This window comes from Acomys minous (genome assembly GCF_964271855.1).
Source record: "Acomys minous genome assembly, chromosome: 15".
Taxonomy (NCBI): Eukaryota; Metazoa; Chordata; class Mammalia; order Rodentia; family Muridae; genus Acomys; species Acomys minous.
Genome location: NC_140497.1, coordinates 100209229 through 100230566, shown reverse-complemented (window position 1 = coordinate 100230566; position 21338 = coordinate 100209229). Strand labels below are relative to the sequence as shown.

Below are 21338 nucleotides of genomic sequence, written 5' to 3'. Positions count from 1 at the left end.
AAGGCTAGCCTGGTCTACAAAGAGAGTCCAGGACAGCCAGGGCTACACAGAGAGACCCTGTCTCAACACCCCCCCCCAAAAAAAGCCCATCTTAGCATTTAATCAGTTGTGGTTCCTTCTTCCCAGATGACTCTGGCTTGTATCAATTTGGCAAAGACAGCATAGCACACTGTTTCTCAGCTTTAGACACTGTGTCTCTTTCTTGGTTTAACTCAGCACTTAACTCACTTTAACTCATGACTGCTATGCTCACCACCGCATCTGCTCTTTCCTGCATTCCTAGGGCCTAGAACAATAGTCAGTTAACTACCCCTCACTCTCCTTGCTTTGTGTGTGTGTGTGTGTGTGACCTTGTATTGTCCTCTAACACTTGTCATCTTTTCTTTTTGGGATAAGATCTCTTACTAAACACAGAGATCATTGATTGGTCAGGCAGGTAGACCTGTGAGCTCCAAGGACCCTCCTGTTTTCACCAACCTCCTCCTTTTCCCCCTCCATGCTCTCTCTTACTTACTCTCCCCCCCTCTCTCCCTCCCTCCCCCCCACCTCTCTCTCTCTCTCTGTCTCACTATGCAGCTTCAAGCTGATCTTGAATTTATGACCCTCCTGCCTCAGCCATAGGCGAGCACTGCCACACCTAACATAATGTCTGTCACCCTTAGACTGATCCCATGACACAGATGTTAATGTCATTTCCATTTCACAGGCAATAGACAGGTCAGACAATTGCCCACGGCCTCACAGCCAGAAGGGGAAAGCTGGGATTGGAGTTAGGGTGTGTGTATGGCCTTTGCTTGAAGGTGTCCCAGACCCCAAGCTTCACCACATGGGGACGGGCATGGCTCCTCTGTGACCTCCCACACCCTCCTTCCTTGCCTGTGGACACATTCAAATGGTTGCCCAGAGAGCCAGGCTGTAACCTGAGCTTCACTAAGCTTGGGGTGACTAGATGGGTGGGCAGGTGACAGCCAGGGCAGGGACGTCTGCTCCGACACTATGTGCATGGGTGCCCCTGAGAAGCCACCTGTAATTTCACTTCCAGTGGATTCAAGGCTGGGGTCCCCAGTATGGGCAACAAGCAGACTGTGTTCACCCATGAGCAGCTGGAGGAATACCAGGTGGGTGTGGGGGGCGGTCCTGCTACCAGGTGGGCGTGGGGGGCCTTCCTGCCGAAGCGGCACAGCTGGGTCGGGGACACAGGCCCCCAAGCGTCTCCGCGGAGCGGTGCTTGGCATCAGGCTGTGTGTGTAGGTTTGAAGTGACTGGAGAGACGACCCAGAGGCAGATCCGCGGCAAGCTCGTTTCTCTCCCTACAGGACTGTACTTTCTTCACGAGGAAAGAAATCATGAGGTCAGTGGGGAAGAAAGAAAAGTGGTACCCCAACACAACTCTCTCGTTACTGCTGGGCCTTTCATTTGTTTGAGAAGGAGCCCAGGCTAGCCTCAAAAATACCTCTGCCTTGTGGGAACTGGGATCACAGGTATATGGTACTGTAGCTGGCTGCAGGTTTTTAAAAAACTGTATTATTATTGTGGGCAGTGGGTGACATGATTTGTGAGTATGCAATTGTGTGGGCACAAGTGCCATGTTGCATGTGTAGAGGGTAGAATCTTTTTTTGGGGGGTTGGTTTTTTGAGACAGGGTCTCTCTGTATAGCCTTGGCTGTCCTGGACTCACTTTGTAGACCAGGCTGGCCTCGAACTCACAGCAATCTGCCTGCCTCTGCCTCTCGAGTGCTGGGATTAAAGGCGTGCGCCACTAGGCCCAGCTGTAGAGCTGATTCTTTTCTGCCTCCTTTAAATGACTTCTGGGGACCAACTCAGCTTGTTCAGCTTGCAAGTTTCTGTTTTCCCCATATGGGGGTTCACAGGGGTCAAACCCAGGTCACCAGGCAAGTCAGCACCTGTCTATACCAGATGAGTCATTTGTCAGCCTTTGGTCTCCTCTCTCTCTCTCTCTCTCTCTCTCTCTCTCTCTCTCTCTCTCTCTCTCTCAGGTTTTGAGACAGAGTCTCTCTGTGTAGCCTTGGCTGTCCTGGACTCGCTTTGTAGACCAGGCTGGCCTCAAACTCACAGCAGTCCACTTGCCCCTGCCTCCTGAGTGCTGGGATTAAAGGTGTGCGCCACCGTGCTTGTGTCTTTTGCAATGTGAAAGAAGTCAAGGCCATCAAAGTTAAAGCTCTGGTGTGGGTGTTGCCTGGAGGTCAGTGGACTAAGGCAGAGGCGTTTGCCCGAGAAGTCACATCCTATAACGAGGTAGAGGTCTTGTACTGAGGGACTGAGACTTCCACCCAAGGGTGGCCGGGAGCCAAGGAGCACTTTGAGGCTGGAGAGTTGAGACCCAGCTCTGAGCTGTGAGTATCACGACGGAGATTGTGGCTGCAGGTGGGTGGCCCTTGGTGGCTTGAGCCCATCAAGATGAACGCAGATGAACCTCCCTTGACACCTTCTGTCTGTTGGGCCATTTTCCATGAACTTGGAGCCGTGAAACCCAAGCCGGCTGGGGTTCAGCTGTGGGGCGCTCAGGCCAAACCCCTCTTGTGTGGGCACAGGGCATCCATTATTGATGGGCACACCTCTCACCCATCAGCCCATTGTCTGTGAGGACAGCTGGCAGGGTCATGCTGGCCATCATGATCAGATTACTGGTGGGGAAACTGAGGCTTAGACAAGCAGGACTTCAGTGTCCAGGGCAGATGGGCAGAGTTCTGGTGAGTCTGGCATTTTTGACTGGCTCAAGCTTCCGGACTGTCGAACAGAGGCTGGAAAGAGAGGGGATGCCACAGAGAAAGACAAACTCTGTGGGTCCTCAATATGGCTCAGCAAACAAAGGTGATTGCTGCTAAGCATGAGGACCAGAGTTCAAACCCCAGGAGTCACATAGTAAGAGAGAATTCATTTTGATAAGTTGTCCTCTGACCATGCGCTGTAGCGTGCACACACACCTATACACAAATAAATACATAACTGTAAAACTATTTGAACCACTCAGGGCATTCCCCGCAGGACCCCTGATGGGGCATTTGGGACTGAGCCTCACCAGCCATTCTCAGGTATGTAGTCACGAGAAAACCCAGGACATCCATGTCCCTCTGAGATAGTGGCTGCTTGAGGATAGCAGAGGTATCAAAGATGGTCTCTTTGAGGCTTTTTGTTGTTTGTTTGTTTGTTTTTCAAGACAAGTTTCCTCTGTGTAGCCTCAGCTGTCCTGGACTCACTTTGTAGACCAGGCTGTCCTCGAACTCGCGGTAATCTGCCTGCCTCTGCCTCCCGAGTGCTGGGATTAAAGGCGTGCGCCACCACGCCTGGCTTTCTTAGAGGCTTATGACGAACCCTAAGGAAGGTTCAGCATCACTGGGTGAGAAATTTGTATGGAGAGGCTGTATGTATGGTGCTCAGCGCTTTGTAGATTCCCCTTTAAAAACCCAAGCAGAAGTGGCACAAGCCTGCCATCCCCACTCTTGGGGAGCTGAGGCAGGAGCGGCGTGAACTTTAGCTGCTTGTCCCTGCCCAGCCCGTTGGAGGAAACCTGCCTGCTAGTGCAGAGAGAGAGGAGGAGGCACCGGGCTGGGCGTGGAGGGTCAGTAGAAGCAGGGTCCTGCTGAAGTAATAATGGAGTGTGTAGTGTACACATCCAGGGCCTCAAACACAGGCTGCAGAATGATTGGCCATTCTAAAAGCACCTCATCTTCTAGCTCCATTTTCTTTTCCTTTCTTTTTTTTTTTTAAAGATGTATTTATTTAATGTGTATGGATACTTTGTCTACATTACATCTATGCACCAGAAAACGGCATCCGACAGTTGTGAGCTGCCATGTGGGTGCTGGGAATTGAACTCAGGACCTTTGGAAGAGCAGTGAGTGCTCTTAACCACTGAGCCATCTCTCCAGCCCCTATCTAGCTCCATTTTCCTGGTGAACTCCTACTCCTACTTTTAAGCCCAACTCCAATGGTCCCTCTTCCAGGAAGCTCTTCTTCTTCTTCTTCTTCTTCCTCTTCTTCTTCTTCTTCTACTACTTCTTCTTCTTCTTCTTCTTCTTCTTCTTCTTCTTCTTCTTCTTCTTCTTCTTCTTCTTCTTCTTCTCCCTTGTTTCTACCTCCCCTCTCTCCCCTGGCCTCGTCTGTGAGGAGGGAGACAGTGGCTTCTGGCTCTGTGTGCTCATGACTCAGACTCAGGCCTGAGGCTCCTGGGGACACAGCATCCTTCCTTGTGGAGGGAGTGACTGCAGGCATGCAGGAAGGGGGGCAAGTCTCTTCTGCCTCTTGGCTCCCAGATTTCCTGGCTTCTCTCTCCCCAAAACAGGCTCTTCTATCGCTACCAGGACCTGGCCCCTCAGTTGGTGCCTCTCGACTACACCACCAGTCCTGAGGTGAAGGTGCCCTACGAGCTGATTGGCAGCATGCCAGAGCTGAAGGTACAGCGGGCTGTGAGGGAGGAAAGCGGGAAAACAACGAAGATGGCTCCATTGCACGCCTATACCAGACAGAAGCTATTGGTACCCTCACTTTACAAAAAAAGAAAATGGGCTCAGAGACACACGGCTGCAAAAACAGAGACAAGGTTAAGATGCAACCATGGTCTGTGGCATGGTGGCACTCGGATCTCTTGCGAGCAAGTCTCTGAGTTTGAGACTAGGCTGGGCTACAGAGCAAGTTCCAGGCTAGTCAGGGCTACACGGTAAGCTGCTGCCTCAAGATAGATAGATAGATAGATAGATAGATAGATAGATAGATAGATAAATCATAAAAACCAGAAAGACACAGCACTCAGGAGGCAGAGGAAGGCAGAGCTCTGTGAGTTCGAGGCCAGCCTGGTCTACAGAGTAAGTTCCAGGACAGCCAGGGCCACACAGAGAAACCCTGTCTCAAACCATCCCCCAAAGTTACATTGTATTATGCTTAGGGCCATCACACAGTGCTCACACTGTAAATCCCTAAGTATGGTCCTCAGCCTGTCTCCTCACAGCTGCTCACCAGGGTGACGTGTCCTAGCTGAAGGTCAGGTTCAGACTCTGACAGAAGCCTCTGATTGAGGGTCAGGATCCTGGGGACACCCTCCAGCCGCAGGGCGGGGCAAGGTGGCGTCTCTGCAGACATGCAGAGCAGAGCACGGCTCTTGGTCTCTGGTTATACGCTGTCCAGCGGGGTCATGGCTGCTAGGACTGTGTCTGGTTATCTTGAGTGAGTGATGTCGCCGGGTCCTGGTTGTAGGGTGCAGCCTTGGGTGCAGTGAGGATGCTGACTGACGTAGTTCTACATGTCTAAAAGGCATTTTACTATGTTTACTACAGGAGAACACGTGTGTGAGAGGAATGGGGGGATGGAGGTGTGTGTGTGTGTGTGTGTGTGTGTGTGTGTGTGTGTGTGTGTATGGGATGTGGGGGAGATATGTGTGGCAGATATGCATGAGTGGGGAAAGTGGGGGGATGTGGGAGGAACATGTATGTGGGAGGATATGTGTGTCAGGGGGAATGTGTGTTTGCATGGGAATGTGGGGAGGAGAATGTGGGGGTGATGTGGTGGGGTGGGGGTGTGGTGGCAGCAGTGGTGTGTGTGAGTGTAGGGGGAATGTGTATGTGTGTGGGATGTGTATATGTGCGATGTGTGTGTGTGTAAGGAGCCATTTGCACCTCCAGCTCCAGGGGAATCTGACACGCTCTTGTGGTGTCCCTCAGGGGTGCTGTGTGACGCCAATCCTAGGGACCCATAAGTAAACACCTACTCACCCCAGGCCACAGACCAAAGCCCAGCTTCATGAGCAAATGGGCTCTATTTGGGTTCTGGTTTGGTCACTGTTCTACTGCTGTGAAGGGACACCATGGCCACAGAGACTCTTAGAAAGTGTAGTTGGGGGCCAATCTCAGAGGCTTAGTCCATTGTCATCATGGCGGGGAGCGTGGTGGCACACAGGCAGACATGGTGCTGGAGAAGGAGCCGAGATCATCCAGATCTCCAGGAAGACAGAGACACCAGGCCTGGCCTCTGAAACTTCACAGCTCATCCCCAATGCCACCCTGCCTCCAGCAAGGGCACACCTTCTAATCCTTCTTCCGCAGTGCCACCCCTGATGACTATAGACTCAACTATATGAGCCACAGGGGCCTTCCTCTTCAAACCACCTGTGCTCCTTACAGGAGCAGCAGTGACTCAAAGGCAGCCACATCACTAAAGCCCACCCCAGCACGGGCGACAGGTCACAAAGTTGGGGACGTGGAGCTCACTGCACAGCCCGCAGGCAGCTCGGTGGATTACAGTGTCCTTTCCAGGCGCCTCAGCTGATCCAAGCCGCTTCGGGTCTGAGCGTCTTTTAAGCAGGCCAGCCTGTCTGAGAGCCTCTCTTAGTCGTCCTTAGGGCATATGTACTCATAGGGAAGAGGAGGCTAGTGAGTCTGCTCAGTTTCAGGGACTTCCTGAGGCTATTTTGAGTTGTATGCTTCGGGTCCTGTGCCCCCCCCAACCCCCAACAGGGAACACATAGGGTTTCTCTGTATAGCCATGGCTGTCCTGGAATTCTGTTTGTAGACCAGGCTGGTCTTGAACTCACAGAGATCCGCCTGCCTCTGCCTCCCGAGTGCTGGGATTAAAGGCGTGCACCACCATGCCTGGGGTTGTTTTGTTTTGTTAAGTAATTTATTGTATATGAATGTTTTGCCTGCATGTAGGTCTGCGCACCACATGCGTACCTGGTGCTTTCAGAGGCCACAAGAGGGTGTTGGATCTGAGAACTGGAGTTCCACCCTGTAGGTGCTGAAAACGGAATCTAGGTCTTCTGGAAGAGTAGTCAGTGATCTTACACACACACACACACACACACACACACACACACACACACACACACACACACACACACACACACACACACACAGAGTAGTCATGGAAGGCTTGCCCAGCCCTCTGGCAAGATCACCAACCTTCCCTCTGGAAAGAGACATAAGCTGATTGGTTAGTTTGGGTCACATGCCTCTCTAGGTCGGGTATGGCTGCCAGGTGAATGTCAGCTTCTGATTGGCTTCCTTGGGGGAGCGGCACGGATGACACCCTGCCGAGCAGATACTTTCCGTCCTGTCCCCAGGATAACCCTTTCCGCCAGAGGATTGCACAGGTCTTCTCTCAAGATGGGGATGGTCACATGACCTTAGAGAACTTCCTGGATATGTTCTCGGTGATGAGCGAGATGGCTCCACGGGACCTGAAGGCCTACTACGCCTTTAAGATTTATGGTGCGTGCGGGGCCCTGGGGTGGAACCCACATACCGCTCCTCTCCGCAGGGACTCCACAGGCCACCCTGCCCTGGCCTGCACCCTATCCCAGACCTCCTTGCACACGATTCCAGCCACGTCAGGCTCCTCTTTCCTCAGAGTCATCAAATGCTCCTCTGTGCTCTCTGCTGACGGCCCCTCGCTGGGGGGACTCTGGGCAGGGGCTCCACCCTGAGCCACATCCCCTCGGCGGTTACGATTTTCTGAATGACGGCACGTGGGACGGACCGCAACACTTTTCTCAGGGCCTGGCCTGTAGTAGGCATGAAACACTCAGAAGGGAGTCACTGAAGAACAGTTGCTGTGATACCCAACACACAGCAGGTGCTCAGTGAGTGAACCAATAAAACTCCCCCAGGCCCACAGGTAATGAAGTCACTCGTGCTCCTGGGCATGCGCGCAGTGTCCTTGACCTCAGCACGTCCCCTGTGGACGTCATCAGCAGAAGAGGCAGCTCCGTGAGCAGGCGCAGGTCTCAACACTTAAAACAACTTTTCCCCCCCCTGGTTTTTCGAGACATGGTTTCTCTGTGTTAAGCTCGGCTGTCCTGGGCTCGCTTTGTAGACCAGGCTGGCCTCGAACTCACAGCGATCCACCCCCCTTTGCCTCCCGAGTGCTGGGATTAAAGGCGTGTGCCACCACGCCCGGCACTTAAAACAACCTTTTACATTATGTTTTTATTTTAGCATGTGTAGGGGGAGTTAATGAATGAAAAGCGATGTCCACCGTGTCTGTAGGTATTCAGTAAATACTTGATGGGCCCGTGAACGAATAAAAAGCGACTATCATGGGCCGGGCATGGTAAACAGAAGGCGCTCGATAAATGTTTGCTTCAGTAAGAGAAAATCAGTCACCTGGGTGCCTGGCGTGCGATAAGTGTTGTATAAGTAAAAGGAACAGCTGTACAGGCGGGGATGGCTGTCAGTTCCTAGGGCAAGACGCTCTAGGGGTAGTCAGTAGGTGCTCAATAATGGCTGAGTGAGTCCTGGGCATCCATGTTAGTTCCAAAGCACAGGGACAGACATGTCCTCCTGCCGCCTGGGGACCCCAGCCCTGCTATCTACTTGGCCCCCCAGACTTCAACAACGATGATTACATCTGCGCGTGGGACCTGGAGCAGACGGTGACCAGGCTGACCCGCGGGGAGCTGAGTGAGGAGGAGGTGACCCTGGTCTGTGAGAAGGTGCTGGACGAAGCGGATGGTGACCATGACGGGCGGCTGTCCCTGGAGGACTTCCAGAACATGATCCTGCGGGCACCAGACTTCCTCAGGTGCAGGTTCAACGCCCGGCCTGGGAATTCCCGCTGCGTTATTGGAAGCCTCAGGGAAGCTCCCCAGCTCCTGTGGCTTCAAGCCCACTCTGTCCAGGACTGTCCATAGGAGGCTGTGGGCGTCCCCTGTGGGCAGAAGCGGCGTTTCCATCAACTGTTTTGCTGTGAAGCATCCACATAGCTGTCCTTGGCAGCCTGGGGTAGGGTCGGAGCCCCAGCTGCAAGGCTGCGCTGGGTGCAGTTAACATGGCTGGTAGACCATGGCCCAGGACCACGCCCATTTATTTGCTTATTTATTTGGTCTGGTTTTGCTCAGGAAAGGTCTTACTCCTGGCTGGCCTGGAACTCTCTATGTAGGCTGGTGTTGAGCTCACGGAGACCCGCCAATCTCCGCCTCTGGCGTGCTGGGATCAAGGGCAAGCACCACCACTTTAAACCTAGCCACTCCTGTGTATCAGAGGAATAGGCTGGGGCTCACAGGTGACCAACTACGAGATTTTAATCCCACGGCCAGTCTGGGAAGGAGCTGGAATGTGAATGCTTATCCAGATAGTTGCTTACAATCTCCATGGAAATCCATGGCACTGGTAGTTGAAGCACCCAGGAGTCCAAGGCAGGGGGATTCCTGTGAGTTACAGGGATGCCTGGGCTACAGAGTGGGCCTGTGTCTTCAAAACCCAAAACCAACCAGATGAAGATCAGGTGTTGGGGGCTGGATTGGAGGTTGGGGGGCTCAGTGTTTAAGAGTGCTGGCTGCTCTTGCAGAGGATCTGGGTTCTGGTCCCAGCACCCACATGGCGGCTCACAGCTGTCTGTAATTCTGGCTCCAGGGGACCTGGAGCCCTCTTCCAGCCTCTGGAGACCCCTTTACATAACATGCTATATATACACACAACCAGGTGCGCATGCACACACATGCATGCATGCACACACAAATAGGTAAATAAAGAATATAGTATAGGCTGGGCGTCGTGGTGCCTGCCTTTAATCCAGCACCTCAGTGGGCCAGAGGTAGGTGAATCTTTGTGAGTTCAGGGCCAGCCTGGTCTACAAAGCGAGTCCAGGACAGCCAAGGCTATACAGAGAAACCTTATCGGGGGGGGGGGGGGGGGGGGGAGAAGACCATAGTGTGGAAGCCATCTGAGGCTGACCCCTGACCCCTGAGGTTGACCTCTGACCTCACACCTCAACCCTAACAAGTCACATAGGGCAGGAGAACTGCGATTTCTTGCCTGTCCATGTCCCAGTGCTCACCTCTGGTCTAGAAGACAGGGTGTTGGGGACCTGGTGGGGTATTGTCTGTGAGCTGTCAGTGACGCCCCTGCTTTCTGCACACAGCACCTTCCACATCCGAATCTGATGTGCTCAGAGGACGAGGCCTGGCCAGCACCCGTCTGTACGCTGCTCTCTCTGAATAAACAGGCGTTAAACCTGCCTCGGACTCTTTGCCTTTGCTGTGTGGACTGACTTCAGGACCTCAGTCTAGAGGGACGGAGGGGCAGAGGGGCAGGGACTTCACAGTTAACTATGGAGGAAGTCCAAGGCCACACCACAGCTCCTTTCCAGAGGCCTGAGCCTGGGACTGCCTCATTTTTGACTCACACATCCATGTCTTGCGAATTGCAGGAGCCCAAGGTTGTCCCAGGGCCCTTGCTTAGGGCACCCACTTGCCAGAGAGGTGGTTATCCCAGCATGCAGCCCAAACACCGGAAGTCTTCCCAGACCTCTCACCCCAGTGATTAAAGGCACCAGGTTCTGGGGCTGGAGCGATGGCTCGGCTAGTGACAGCACCTGCTGCTCTTGCAGGAGGACCTTGGCTTAGCTTCCAGCAGTCACGTGGTGGCAGGGGCTCTCAACGGCCTGAGGCTTCCATTACAGCAGACCTGGGACCCTCTTCCTGCCTCCGTGGGCAACTGTACGGATGTGTACACATCCACACACTCACACACATATACGCACTTGAGAATGAAAATAAGTCTGGTCGGGCACGGTGGCACACACCTGTAATCCCAGCACTCAGGAGGAAGAGGCAGGAGGATGGATCTCTGTGAGTTCAAGGCCAGCTTAGAGAGACCCTATCTTAAACAAAACAAAACAAAATATAACAAAAATAAAAACAGGCCAGCCTTGGAGGAACACATCTTTAATCTTGTCATCCAGGAGGCAGGGTTTTTTTGTTTGTTTGTTTGTTTGTTTGTTTGTTTGAGACAAGGTTTCTCTGTGTAGCCCTGGCTGTCCTGGACTCACTTTGTAGACCAGGCTGGCCTCAAACTCACAGCAATCCGCCTGCCTCTGCCTCCCGAGTGCTGGGATTAAAGGCGTGCACTACCATGCCCGGCTCAGGTTTTTGTTTTTTTAAGCCCTTCAGGTTTTTATTTTTTGTTTTTTAAAGCCCTGGTCTGGAATTCAGTAAGTAGGCCAGCAGGCCAGTGAGCTCCAGGCATCCTCCTGTCTCCACCTTTCCTGCCCGGGATTACACACTTCCACTGTGGTGGTTTGAGGGATGGAACTCAGGACTTCCTGCCGCACACAGTGTTCTACCCATGGAGCCATCCTCCTAGCCTAACCGGCTTCTTAGAGGGCCTCAGATGTGTAGCCATGTTCCTCAAGGTTGATAGTGATGCCCTACTGTGTGCCAAGCCCCTGGCACAATTCTTTGACTTCCTAGGAGGGGAGGGCTATCTGACCAGCCAGGTTACAAGGCCAGCCAGTGGGTGTCCAGCGGGCTGAGGGATCTTGACTGGGTTTACACAGAGCACACTCAGATTAACAAGAGCTAAGACTCCTCTCCCAGTTCGGGGCGACACCCTAGAGTCTTGGCCAAGTCGCTTCAGCACTCTGAACCTCAAGCTCTTCTTCAAAATGCTAAAGATCACCGTATGTGACAGATTTGCTCAAACACACGGAAAAGCCATGTCCAGTTGTCCCCAGGGGTGTCAAGGTAGGCGGCCCCATGAAGGAAGCCAAACTGCAGGGGCGCACGGGACCCACCCAAGCACAGCCTTCCATAGACCTTAGATGTCTAAGTGACTTGGAATAGTGCTGCAATGTAAATGTCTTTCACACTGGACTTTTAGGGAGCTGTGACAAGAGGAAAAACCATGTCACATTAAATATAGATGCATTTCACTTTGGTTTTTAATTATTTAGACAGGGTCTCACTATGTAGCCCTGGCCATCCTGGAACTCACTACAGAGACCAGGCTGGCCTCAAGCTCACAAAGATCCTCCTGCCTCTGCCTCCTGACTGTTGTTATGCACCACATACCTGTCTCACAGTTTTTTTTAATGTAGCCCAAGCTAACCCCAAACTTGAGGTAAGCCAAGGCTGGCCTTGGGCTCCTGGCCCAAGTGCTGGCCGCAGGTACAGTAGTTTGCACCCCTCCCCTCCCCTTGCTGTGTGTGAGCGCATGCTCCAGGGTGTGACTGTGACAGGAGCATGTTGTGTCGGTGTCCCTCTTGTCTGTCATTTGCACCAGTGCTGCTGTCTAATCAGGAAGCACCCACCTCACATCTCCTTGTAGTTGCCCTGAGGACACAGATGTGCACTGCTGCAGCAGCTCTATGTGGACTCTGGGGATTCGAACTCAGGTCCTTTCCCTTGCATGGCAAACAATTTACCTACTGAGTTATTTCCCCAACCTACAGATGCAAAGTTTTCAGAAAAATATTTTTTAAATTTATTTTTATTTACATTGGTGTTCTGCCACCAGGTATAGATGTTGGAGGGTGTCAGATCCCCGGTAACTGGAATTTCAGACAGCAGTGAACTGCCAAATGGGTGCTGGGATTTGAACCCAGGTCCTCTGGAAGAGCAATCAGGGCTGTTAACCACTGAGTCATCTCTCCAACCCCAGAAAAATATTTTTAATTCAATGTGGCTGAATGCGAGCTATGGAGCCCATGGATACAGAGGGATGACACTTGATCAGAGAGGTGATACCAGCATGTGCTGGGCCCACCACCCACTGCAATAATCTTTTGAACTTATGTTTACTTAATATAAGTAGGTCGGAGGTCCTGAGGAGCTGGTCCTCCCCTCCCATTTGTAACCTCTTTAGCAGGACTCCGGTGAGGACTGAACGGGAGAGACCGTAAATACCCAAGATTCAGGAGGCATTATCAGTATCCGGGGGCGAAGGGCGGCGGTCGGAGGTACTCCTCGGGTAACCAGTCCTGGGCTTCAGGCAAGTCTGCAGGCTCCGGCATGGTTGCCTGGGCCGACAGGGCCCTCACTAGCTTTCCGCGCCAGGCTCTGATCCCCGAGACGGCCTCCCTCCCGCTGGCAGGCCTGAAGGTGGCTTCTCTGCCTCTCCAGCCCTGCGGATCTGCTGGGTTTTGGAGAGAGGTGGCTGCACTGGGGTCTGTGGTGTGGCACATGCCATCCCAGCTGGACGCTCGAGTCACGGGGCTGCAATGCTGCTGTGCCACACGCCTGGCATCCCCCAGCAGGTTTGTGGCCGACAGGTGTGAAGCCAGACGCTGTTTCACCCTCAGGCTAGTCTGAGGCAGCGACCTCAGGTTCTTCCACAGTCTCTGTCCTGCCTCCTGAAAAGGCCCTTTTGGGGTGCAGGGAGCTGATGCGAGCTCTCCATCAGTTGCTGTGGATGGCTTCCCTTCAGAAGCCTGGAACAGATATGGGGAGGCCTGAGGCTCCAGGCTTCCCCAGAACCTCATCTCAGGGCCCTGGAGCCCCAAGCCCGACCCATGCCCCATCCTGCCCACCTCTTTGCTCCTGGTTTCAATACCTCTCCCAAGGTTTGGTAAATTCTCCCTCCCTCCTTCCCTCCCCCTTCTCCCTCCCTCCCCTCTCTCATTATGTACAGTGTTCTGTCTGCATGTACACCTGCAGGCCAGAAGAGGGCACCAGATCTCATTATGGATGGTTGTGAGCTACCATGTGGTTGTTGGGAATTGAACTCAGGACCTTTGAAAAAGCAGTTCAGTGCTCTTAACCTCTAAGTCATTTCTCCAAAAGAGCCACTATTGAGCCGGGGTGGTGGCGCACGCCTTTACTGCAGCACTTGGGAAGCACAGGCAGGCAGATCTCTGTGAGTTCAAGGTCAGCCTGGTCTACAAAGTGAGTCCAGGACAGCCAGGACTACAGAGAAACTCTGTCTCAACAAAACACACACACACACACACACACACACACACACACACACACACACATACCAAAAAACAAAACAACCACAGTTGGGCTAGGGGTGTGGCTCGGTGGACTTATCCCACATGCTTTGGGGGCTGGTTTCCATTGTTGGCATCTGCCCTACCCTTGTCATTTTGTGGGGAGGGGTGGGTCACAAAGGACCCTGAGGCCCCTATCCAGAATGGTCCATATATTGCCTTCTGTCATCTGTTGTGCAGACAGACACACAGAACCCTTGGACCTTTGCACATGCCTCCCACTCCCAGAATGCCCTTCCTGCATCCCTGTGTCTGGCGGTTCCTCATCCTCACCTCCCAGCTCCTTGTCTAAAACACCAGCTTGCTTCATGCCCACACAGGAAGCGCGGAGTCCGGGGCGTCAGCCCCACTGGCCTCAGGGGTCACAACACACATATGCATCTAACGAAAGATTCCTTAGCCAAGCTCCTCCAATAAGCTCGAATCCCAACACTCTGGGAGGCAGAGTTTGAAGGCAGCCTAGACTACACAGGGAGTTCAGCGTGCGCGCGCACACACATGGACCATAAACAGCCTGAGAGGCAAAGGAGCCTACATCTCCTCTCTCCATCAACCGTCTTTCTCTCTCTCATAACCTAGTGTTGTTGGGGTGTCGGTAGAGGCAATAAGTAATTCAAATAAAACAGAATTTAAAAACTAGTGTCCCAAGAAGAGATTTGATACCCTATATATAAAGGGGAAGGAAGTCCCCCTCAGTCACAGTCATAGGGAAGGGGAGTAAGGGGAAAATGGGAGGAATGGGAGGATACAAGGGATGGGATAACCATTGAGATGTAATAGGGATAAATTAATAAAATAAAATTTAAAAAAAGAAGAAGAAAAAAATAAAATAAAAACTAGTGTCGCCAGGTGTGGTGGCGCACGCCTTTAAGCAGGGGAGTCTCTGTGAGTTCGAGGCCAGCCTGGTCTACAAAGCGAAAGGCAGCTGAGGGTCGGGGAGTTGAGTTTGCAGACACTTAGCAGTTGCTTCCGGAGCGGCTGCGATGGGACCTGGAGCCTTAGTGTATCTGACATGCACTCTACACGGGGCTACCCACAACGGGAGCCTGGAACAGAGTCTAATCTCAGAGTCTGAAATCGCTGCAATTTCTTTCTTTTCTTTCCCCCTTTAATTACATAGCTACAAAAGAGAACTCTTTCTAGAAAGGCCCTGCTCTAGCAGCATGTTTCTGCCTGCTTACCGGGCTTACCCCTTCAGGTGGGCATGAAGAAGGCCTCTGAACTTCCGGTCTCTGAACTTGGCTTTCAGCATCCTGAGCCAGAGCATTCCAGTACAGGAAGAGATCTTCGTAGTCTACATTTGCGGGATCCTCCTGCAAGACATGGAAGAGATCCCCAGCTCAGAACCCAGGCCACGCCCACCAAGCCTCAGGGGAAGAGCCCCGCCCGCACTGCCTAGGCCACGCCCACCAGCCTCAGGGGACGAGCCCCGCCCGCACTGCCCAGGCCACGCCCACCAGCCTCAGAAGGAGGGCCTAGGCCACGCCCACCCGCCGCAGAAGGAAGCTATCCATTCCTATTTCTGAGCCCCTGTGAGTTCCATGCAGGGGGCCAAGGGCGGGAAGGTCGGTGGGCAGTGGGAGCGGCACTTCCTGGCCTCTGGCTGAAGTCCCCTTGCCCCACCTGCCCGCAGGCCTGGGTCAGCAGCTCTCCATAGGGTCGAATAGGCTTCTGCTGGTGGAAGGTGACCAGGGCGGTCAGAGAGGCGTGGGTCACGTGGTCCCCAGCGAGGGTGACAGTCCCGTCATCAGAAAGCTTCACCATGAAGTGCCGGCAGCAGGTCTGGGCTCTGTGGAGACACTACTGGGGTTCGGACGCTGCCCTGTGCAGCCACAGCCGCTGTGCCTCAGTTTCCCTGGTCAGCACACAGAGTGACTAAGGCCCACCTCAGGAGTCCTTGGGTGGATGTGGATGAAATAAGCGGATACAAGCTAATTCTGGTGGTGGCTGCCTCCTGTCCCAGAGGAAGGCGCCGTGGAGGCCAGCCCTGCTACATAGTGAGACTTTGTAAGAACAGAATGACAGTAATCTATTCATTTTAAAGACGCCATCTTTCTTGAGGAAATGTCTAACCAATGCCTGGCCCAACCTGAGACCCACCCCATGGGAGACAGCCAACCCCTGACATTACTAAGGATAACTCTATGGCTGCAGACAGGAGCGTAGCTTAGCGGTCCTCTGAGAGGCTCTACCCAGCAGCTGATGGAAACAGATGCAGAGACCCACAGGCAAACATTGGGTGGAGTGCCGGGAGTCTCGTGGAAGAGTTGGGGGGGGGGATAGAAAGACCCAGGGGACAGGAGCTCCACAAGAAGACCAACAGATTGTGGAGACTGGAGCTCCACCCAAGGAGTGGACTGGATCTGGCCCCTGCACAGATGTGGCAGATGTGCAGCTCAGTCCTCTTTGGGCCCCCTAGTAAGGGAAATGGGGCTGACTCTGTTTTGTTTTATGAGACAGGGTCTCTGTGTAGCCTTGACTGTCCTGTACTCACTTTGTAGACCAGGCTGGCCTGGAACTCACAGCAATCTGCCTGCCTCTACTTCCCAAGGCGTGCACCACCACGCCCAGCTTAATGGGGCTGACTCTGACATGGACTCTGCTGCCTGTTCTTCCATCACTTTCCTCTGGTGAGGCTGCCTCGTCAGGCCACAGGGGAAGAGGATGAACTCAGTCCTGATTTGACTTGATATGCTGGAGTGTGTGTGTGTGGCTCCCCTTCTCTGAGGAGTAGGGAAGGGGGGATAGGGGAAACGGAGGGAGGGGGGCTACGACCAGGATGTAAAGTGAACTAAAAAAAAAAAAGACACCATCTCACATAGTCCAGGCTAGACTTAATCTTACTATGTAGCCAAGGATGACCTTGAATTCCAGATCCTCCTGCCTCAGCTTTCCCCATGCTGGGTTAATAGGTGTGCAAACCCACACTACATAGCCAGTTCAAGGCTAGCCTGGCTATGAGACCCTCTTCCAAACAGAAAGACAGAGAGAGAAGGAAGGAAGAATGGATAAAAGGAATGGGGGAAGAAGGGAATGGGGGAAGGCTTTGCCTTGAGTGTTTTAAGATGCCAAAATCAAACTTTGGGGACCCAGGAACCCGCAGCCCTGGCTTCCCCGTCCCAGACTCATGTCACTGATTTGAGGGTGAAGGAGGCGAGTCCACCCTCAGATCCCTCCCCATGGCCTTACTTGTAGGAGAGGGTGTAGCCCACATGGCTGTGGCTGACTCGGATGAGAAAGGTCCCCAGCGGTTGTGACTCCAGCAGCTTCTCAGCGGCCCTGGAGAGGCACAGGGAAGGAGCCTGGGTGGGTGCGGAGGCAAACGAGCAGAGGGGCTTCCGTTTGCTGTGACTCCCCGTAACAACCACCACAGTTGGTTTCTATTCCAGTGTAGCTAGGACAAAGAGGTGAAGGGCTGATCCCCTCAGATGGCTCAGAGGGGACAGGAGCTTGCCACCAAGCAAGCCTCTCTGCCTGAAGCCATCCCTGGAACTCACATGGTGAGAAGCAAGGAAAGCGATTGTCACAGGCTGTCCTCTGACCTCCACACACACACTGAACAAATGAAATATAATAAAAACGTAAACATCTCGCTACAAAGAAGGAAAAGGTCTGACCCAGCCTCAACTGGTCTTGGGAGCATGAGCCGTCAGGCAGACAGTGTCCTTCAAGAGGGCTTTTGGAAGCCAGGTGTGGTGGTGTACATCTGTAATCCCAGCACTCAGGAGGCAGAGGCAGGCGGCTCTCTGTGAGTTCCAGGCCAGCCTGGTCTAGAAAGCGAGTCCAGGACAGCCAGGGCTACACAGAGAAATGTGGGAAGGATTGTAAACTTTGTCACAGGTGAAAGCAGTCTTGGCAAAGCGGACCTGGGGACTCCACCTGGACTATTGTGTTTCTAATCGACCCTCAATAGGAGAGGGAGACCGCCCCTTGCACGTGAGACAGGCAAGCGGAGAGGAGAGAGGAGCAGTAGGGTCAGACTTGAGCATTAGTGGATCGGGAAAAGGATCAGCGAACTGGCCAGACCAGCACGCAGGCCAGAGGCACCTAGGGACCCATCCTGTGGAACAGATACTGGAAGGTTCACTCTTGTTTCCCTTTAACCTTTTTTCCCTTTCGTGTAAGCCAATTGGGTTGTATAATAAAGTTTAATTGTTAAGAAACAGAGGTAACAGAGAAACCCTGTCTCGAAAAACATTCTTTTTTTTTTTTTTTTTAAGATTTATTATTATGTATACAGTGCTCTGCCTGCAGGTACACCTGTAGGCCAGAAGAGGGCATCGGATCACATCACAGATGGTTGTGAGCTACCATGTGGTTGCTGGGAATTGAACTCAGGACCTTTGAAAGAGCAGTCAGTAAGTGCCCTTAATCTCTGAGCCATCTCTCCAGCCCCCTCGAAAAGCATTCTTTTTTTTTTTTTTTTTTTGTTTTTCGAGACAGGGTTTCTTTGTGTATAGCCTTGGCTGTCCTGGACTCTCTTTGTAGACCAGGCTGGCCTCGAACTCACAGCGATCCGCCTGCCTCTGCCTCCCAAGTGCTGGGATTAAAGGCGTGCGCCACCACTGCCCGGCCCCGAAAAACATTCTTCTCCTGTGTTTCCATGGGCAAATGTGCGGACACATTCAGAAGTCAGAGACAGCCCACGAGGTGCCTTTCTCTTCCTGCCATGTGGGTGGGTTGTGACGCTCCGGACCCCTGCTGTGCGTCTTGGCCCTCTCTAACCTGCACTGTTTCTTTGCTCCTAACTAGGCTATTTTGTTGCTTTTTGCAAATCCATGTGAGCCCTTGTTTTCAGTTTCCTGCTTTTAAGAAGCCAAGGACCTGGGACCACCAGGACTGAGACCCTAGAGCCTGTAGGCCCCCACTTTCAGATTGCCTTTCTTTTCTTGGAAAGGGTCTCATGTAGCTCAGGCTGGCCTCCCACCCACTGTGTAGCTGAGGATGACCTTGAACTCCCCCGGATCCTTCACCCTCCCCCCACCTTCTGAGTGCTGGGATTAGTTTACACGGTTTGTGTGGAGCGGGAACTGAACTCCAGGCCTTGTGTGTGCCAGGCAAGCACTCCTCCAACTGAGTCACAGCCACAGCCTCCAAATGAACAAATAACAGCCAGTCTCTCTTGGTGGTTTGAAGGCTGTTCAGGACAGGTGTCACTTGGAGACAGATGATACGACCTTGCAGGAGATCTCCTCCTACAGCCCTTGCCTGCCTGTCCCAGGTCTGAAATCCTCTTAGGTGTAGTACAGTGACCCTGAGTCAAAAAGCGGGGGCTGTGGTCTGCAGTCTAGCGCCTAGCTGTGCTGTGCTTTTGCTGTGTGACCTTACTGGGCGCGTATCCCTATCTGATCCTCACCTTCCCGTGCCTGGAGCTAATCTGAGACTTGGTGTGAACAGGGGCCCGCCGCCTGAGTGCTCACCCCGATGCTCACTGTTAGGGGTGAAGGACCAGGAAGCGGGATGTGGTGGGATGGAGGTTATCTCTACGTCCTTACTCTCGAGAGATGGTGCCGTGGAACCACTCAGGGATCCCAGATTGGGTCAGCAGGTCCACCTGGGTGTGCACAAACCAGTCCAGCCGAGGGGCCAGCGGTGGAGGCAGCTTCCAGGCCTCTGCCATGGCATCCAGGGGAGGCGGTCACCTGTGGGAGGAGGCGGGAGAGGTGGGTATCTCTTGGCTGTAATATTCCAGAGCATGGCTGCCACGTCCTGAAGCCCCCCAGGTGGCTGGAGTCGCGGGGATTCCTATGGACACAGACTTGCTTCCTGGTGACTATTGTGTCCCAGGCTGGCCTCAGACTCATAGACATCCACCTCCCTCTGTCTCCCAGTGTGCCATCACACCCAGCTAACCTGAGTGTGTGTGTGTGTGTGTGTGTGCAAGTGTGTGTGCACATGTGCACGCGCCGCCACCCACCCACACGTGCACGCGCATCATAGACATCCACCTCCCTCTTGTCTCCCAGTGTGCCATCACACCCAGCTAACCTGAGTGTGTGTGTGTGTGTGTGTGTGTGTGTGCGCGCGCGCGCGCGCAAGTGTGCGCACGCCAACCCCCCCAGACACGTGTGTCTCCAGATGCTGGAGGAGGGCGCTGGATGCCCTGGAGTTGGACCCCCTAGTGGTTGTGAACTGGGATTCTCTAGAAAGAGCAGCGAGTGTCCTTAACGGCTGAGCCACCTCCTCAGCCCTCACCTTACATTCTAAGACGACATTTCCCAGCCTGGGCTCTGTTTTGCTCTGCTTGGCTCTGTTGTCTCCATGCCTGCCAAAAGGGCAAGTTTGACCTCAGGCCCTTCCGCTTGCATAGGAAGTGTTTTACTGACCGAGCAGACTCTGGGTTTGGTTTCTGAGACAGGCTAGCTTTGAAACCCACCTCTGGCCCAGGCTGGCCTTGAGTCCCCAATCCTCCTGCCTCCACCTCCCTAGGTGACAGCTGTTCGTGTGAGCTGTTAATTCACACTCATGTCAGTTGATTTACACTCTGGGGGCCGTTGACCTTCAGGGGCTGGTGACACAGAGCTGGGCAAGTGACCTGGTCCTGAAATGCAAAACAGGATTAAGGATTGTTTTGTTTTTTTCTTTTTGTTTTTTGTTTGTTTGTTTGTTTGTTTCTCGAGACAGGGTTTCTCTGTGTAGCCTTGGCTGTCCTGGACTCGCTTTGTAGACCAGGCTGGCTTCGAACTCACAGCGATCTGCCTCCCTCTGCCTCCAGAGTGCTGCTGGGATTACAGGCATGCGCCACCACACCCGGCCCCAGGATTAAGTTTTGAGTTGAAGGACCCCCCCACTGCCCCCACCCCCCACCCCGCATGGCCCCTCAGTCACTCCTCATTCAGTCCCTAGACCTGAGCTTAGAAGAAAGCCTTTGGCACCGCACTGATCCCACAGGGAAGGCTCTGTTGACAGAGGGTGGCGATGCTGACCTTCTCCACAGAGAACAAACTCCTCTCAGGAGTATGGCCCGAAGTTCCGCAGAGGAGAGTCAATTAATTGAATCCATTAACGAACCCTATAACCAAGCTCACACTGCGTGTCTCCCCTAGCCTTCCAGGTCGCTCCCACTCAGCAGGGGTTCCATGGAGGTGAACCCCTTTGTCTGGTTCTGTCTCTTCCAGGCTGGGGTCTCCCCAGGATGAGGCCTGGGACGACAGGTATCAGAGAGTCTGGAATTAGAGGCAGATGGTCTGGGTTCAAAGTCTGTGCTACACAGCTGCTATGTGATGATGTCGCAGACAACCTCTCTGGGCCTTAACTTCTGTCATTAAGAGACATCTTTGGAAGGGGATGACTGAGACAGAGTACTATAGAGTCAACACATTACACACCTCTGTATTTGAAAAGAGGTGGGAGGGCCTTTCTTTCTTTCCCCTTCCTTCCTTCGTTCCTTCCATCTTTTTTTGAGACAGAGTCATGTAGCCCAGGCTGGCCTACTATATAGCTGGAGATGACCCTGAACTCCTGGTCGTCACACCTCCCCCTCCTAGGTGCTGGGGTGACGGGCATATTCTACTGCTCCCTGTCTACACTGCGGTTGGATCTACCCCAGGCTGTTGCCACATACCTGCAATCCAGCACTTCAGAGGATGAGGCAGGCCTGCATGAGTGCGGAGCTGGCC

At 53.3% G+C, this 21338-nt stretch overlaps 2 protein-coding genes across 4 annotated transcripts; one reads left to right on the top strand and one right to left on the bottom strand.

Annotated features, from left to right (window-relative positions):
* Positions 1-1067: 1067 nt before the first annotated feature.
* CIB3 (calcium and integrin binding family member 3) lies at positions 1068-9892 on the top strand (the record flags this gene model as incomplete). 2 transcript variants are annotated; one of them, XM_084759264.1, is made up of 6 exons in its annotated part: positions 1068-1118; positions 1317-1351; positions 4304-4415; positions 7073-7220; positions 8337-8532; positions 9871-9892. In XM_084759264.1, 6 exons carry the CDS (start codon positions 1068-1070, stop codon positions 9890-9892), a joined length of 564 nt encoding a protein of 187 aa, XP_084615390.1. The 2 variants fall into 2 exon arrangements, with proteins under 2 accessions (XP_084615390.1, XP_084615391.1); XM_084759265.1 differs by lacking the exons at positions 1317-1351; positions 4304-4415.
* A 2332-nt stretch (positions 9893-12224) lies between these two features.
* On the bottom strand, positions 12225-20233 carry HSH2D (hematopoietic SH2 domain containing). Of its 2 annotated transcripts, none has more exons than XM_084759206.1 (6): positions 20096-20233; positions 19215-19361; positions 16909-16998; positions 15343-15508; positions 14901-15032; positions 12225-13158 (listed from the first exon to the last, which is right to left on the bottom strand). In XM_084759206.1, exons 2-6 carry the CDS (start codon positions 19337-19339, stop codon positions 12655-12657), a joined length of 1017 nt encoding a protein of 338 aa, XP_084615332.1. In that variant the 5' UTR covers positions 19340-19361; positions 20096-20233; the 3' UTR covers positions 12225-12654. The 2 variants fall into 2 exon arrangements, with proteins under 2 accessions (XP_084615332.1, XP_084615333.1); XM_084759207.1 differs by having other exon boundaries at positions 12227-13158; positions 14910-15032.
* Positions 20234-21338: the final 1105 nt, after the last annotated feature.

Coding starts and splice junctions, on each gene's coding strand:
- HSH2D (XM_084759206.1), bottom strand. CDS start 19,339: ATGGCAGAGGCCTGGAAGCTGCCTCCACCGCTGGCCCCTCGGCTGGAC. Junction 16,999..19,214: donor CACGGCACCATCTCTCGAGA/GTAAGGACGTAG, acceptor GTGCCTCTCCAG/GGCCGCTGAGAAGCTGCTGG. Junction 15,033..15,342: donor TGACCCAGGCCTGCGGGCAG/GTGGGGCAAGGG, acceptor CATGTCTTGCAG/GAGGATCCCGCAAATGTAGA.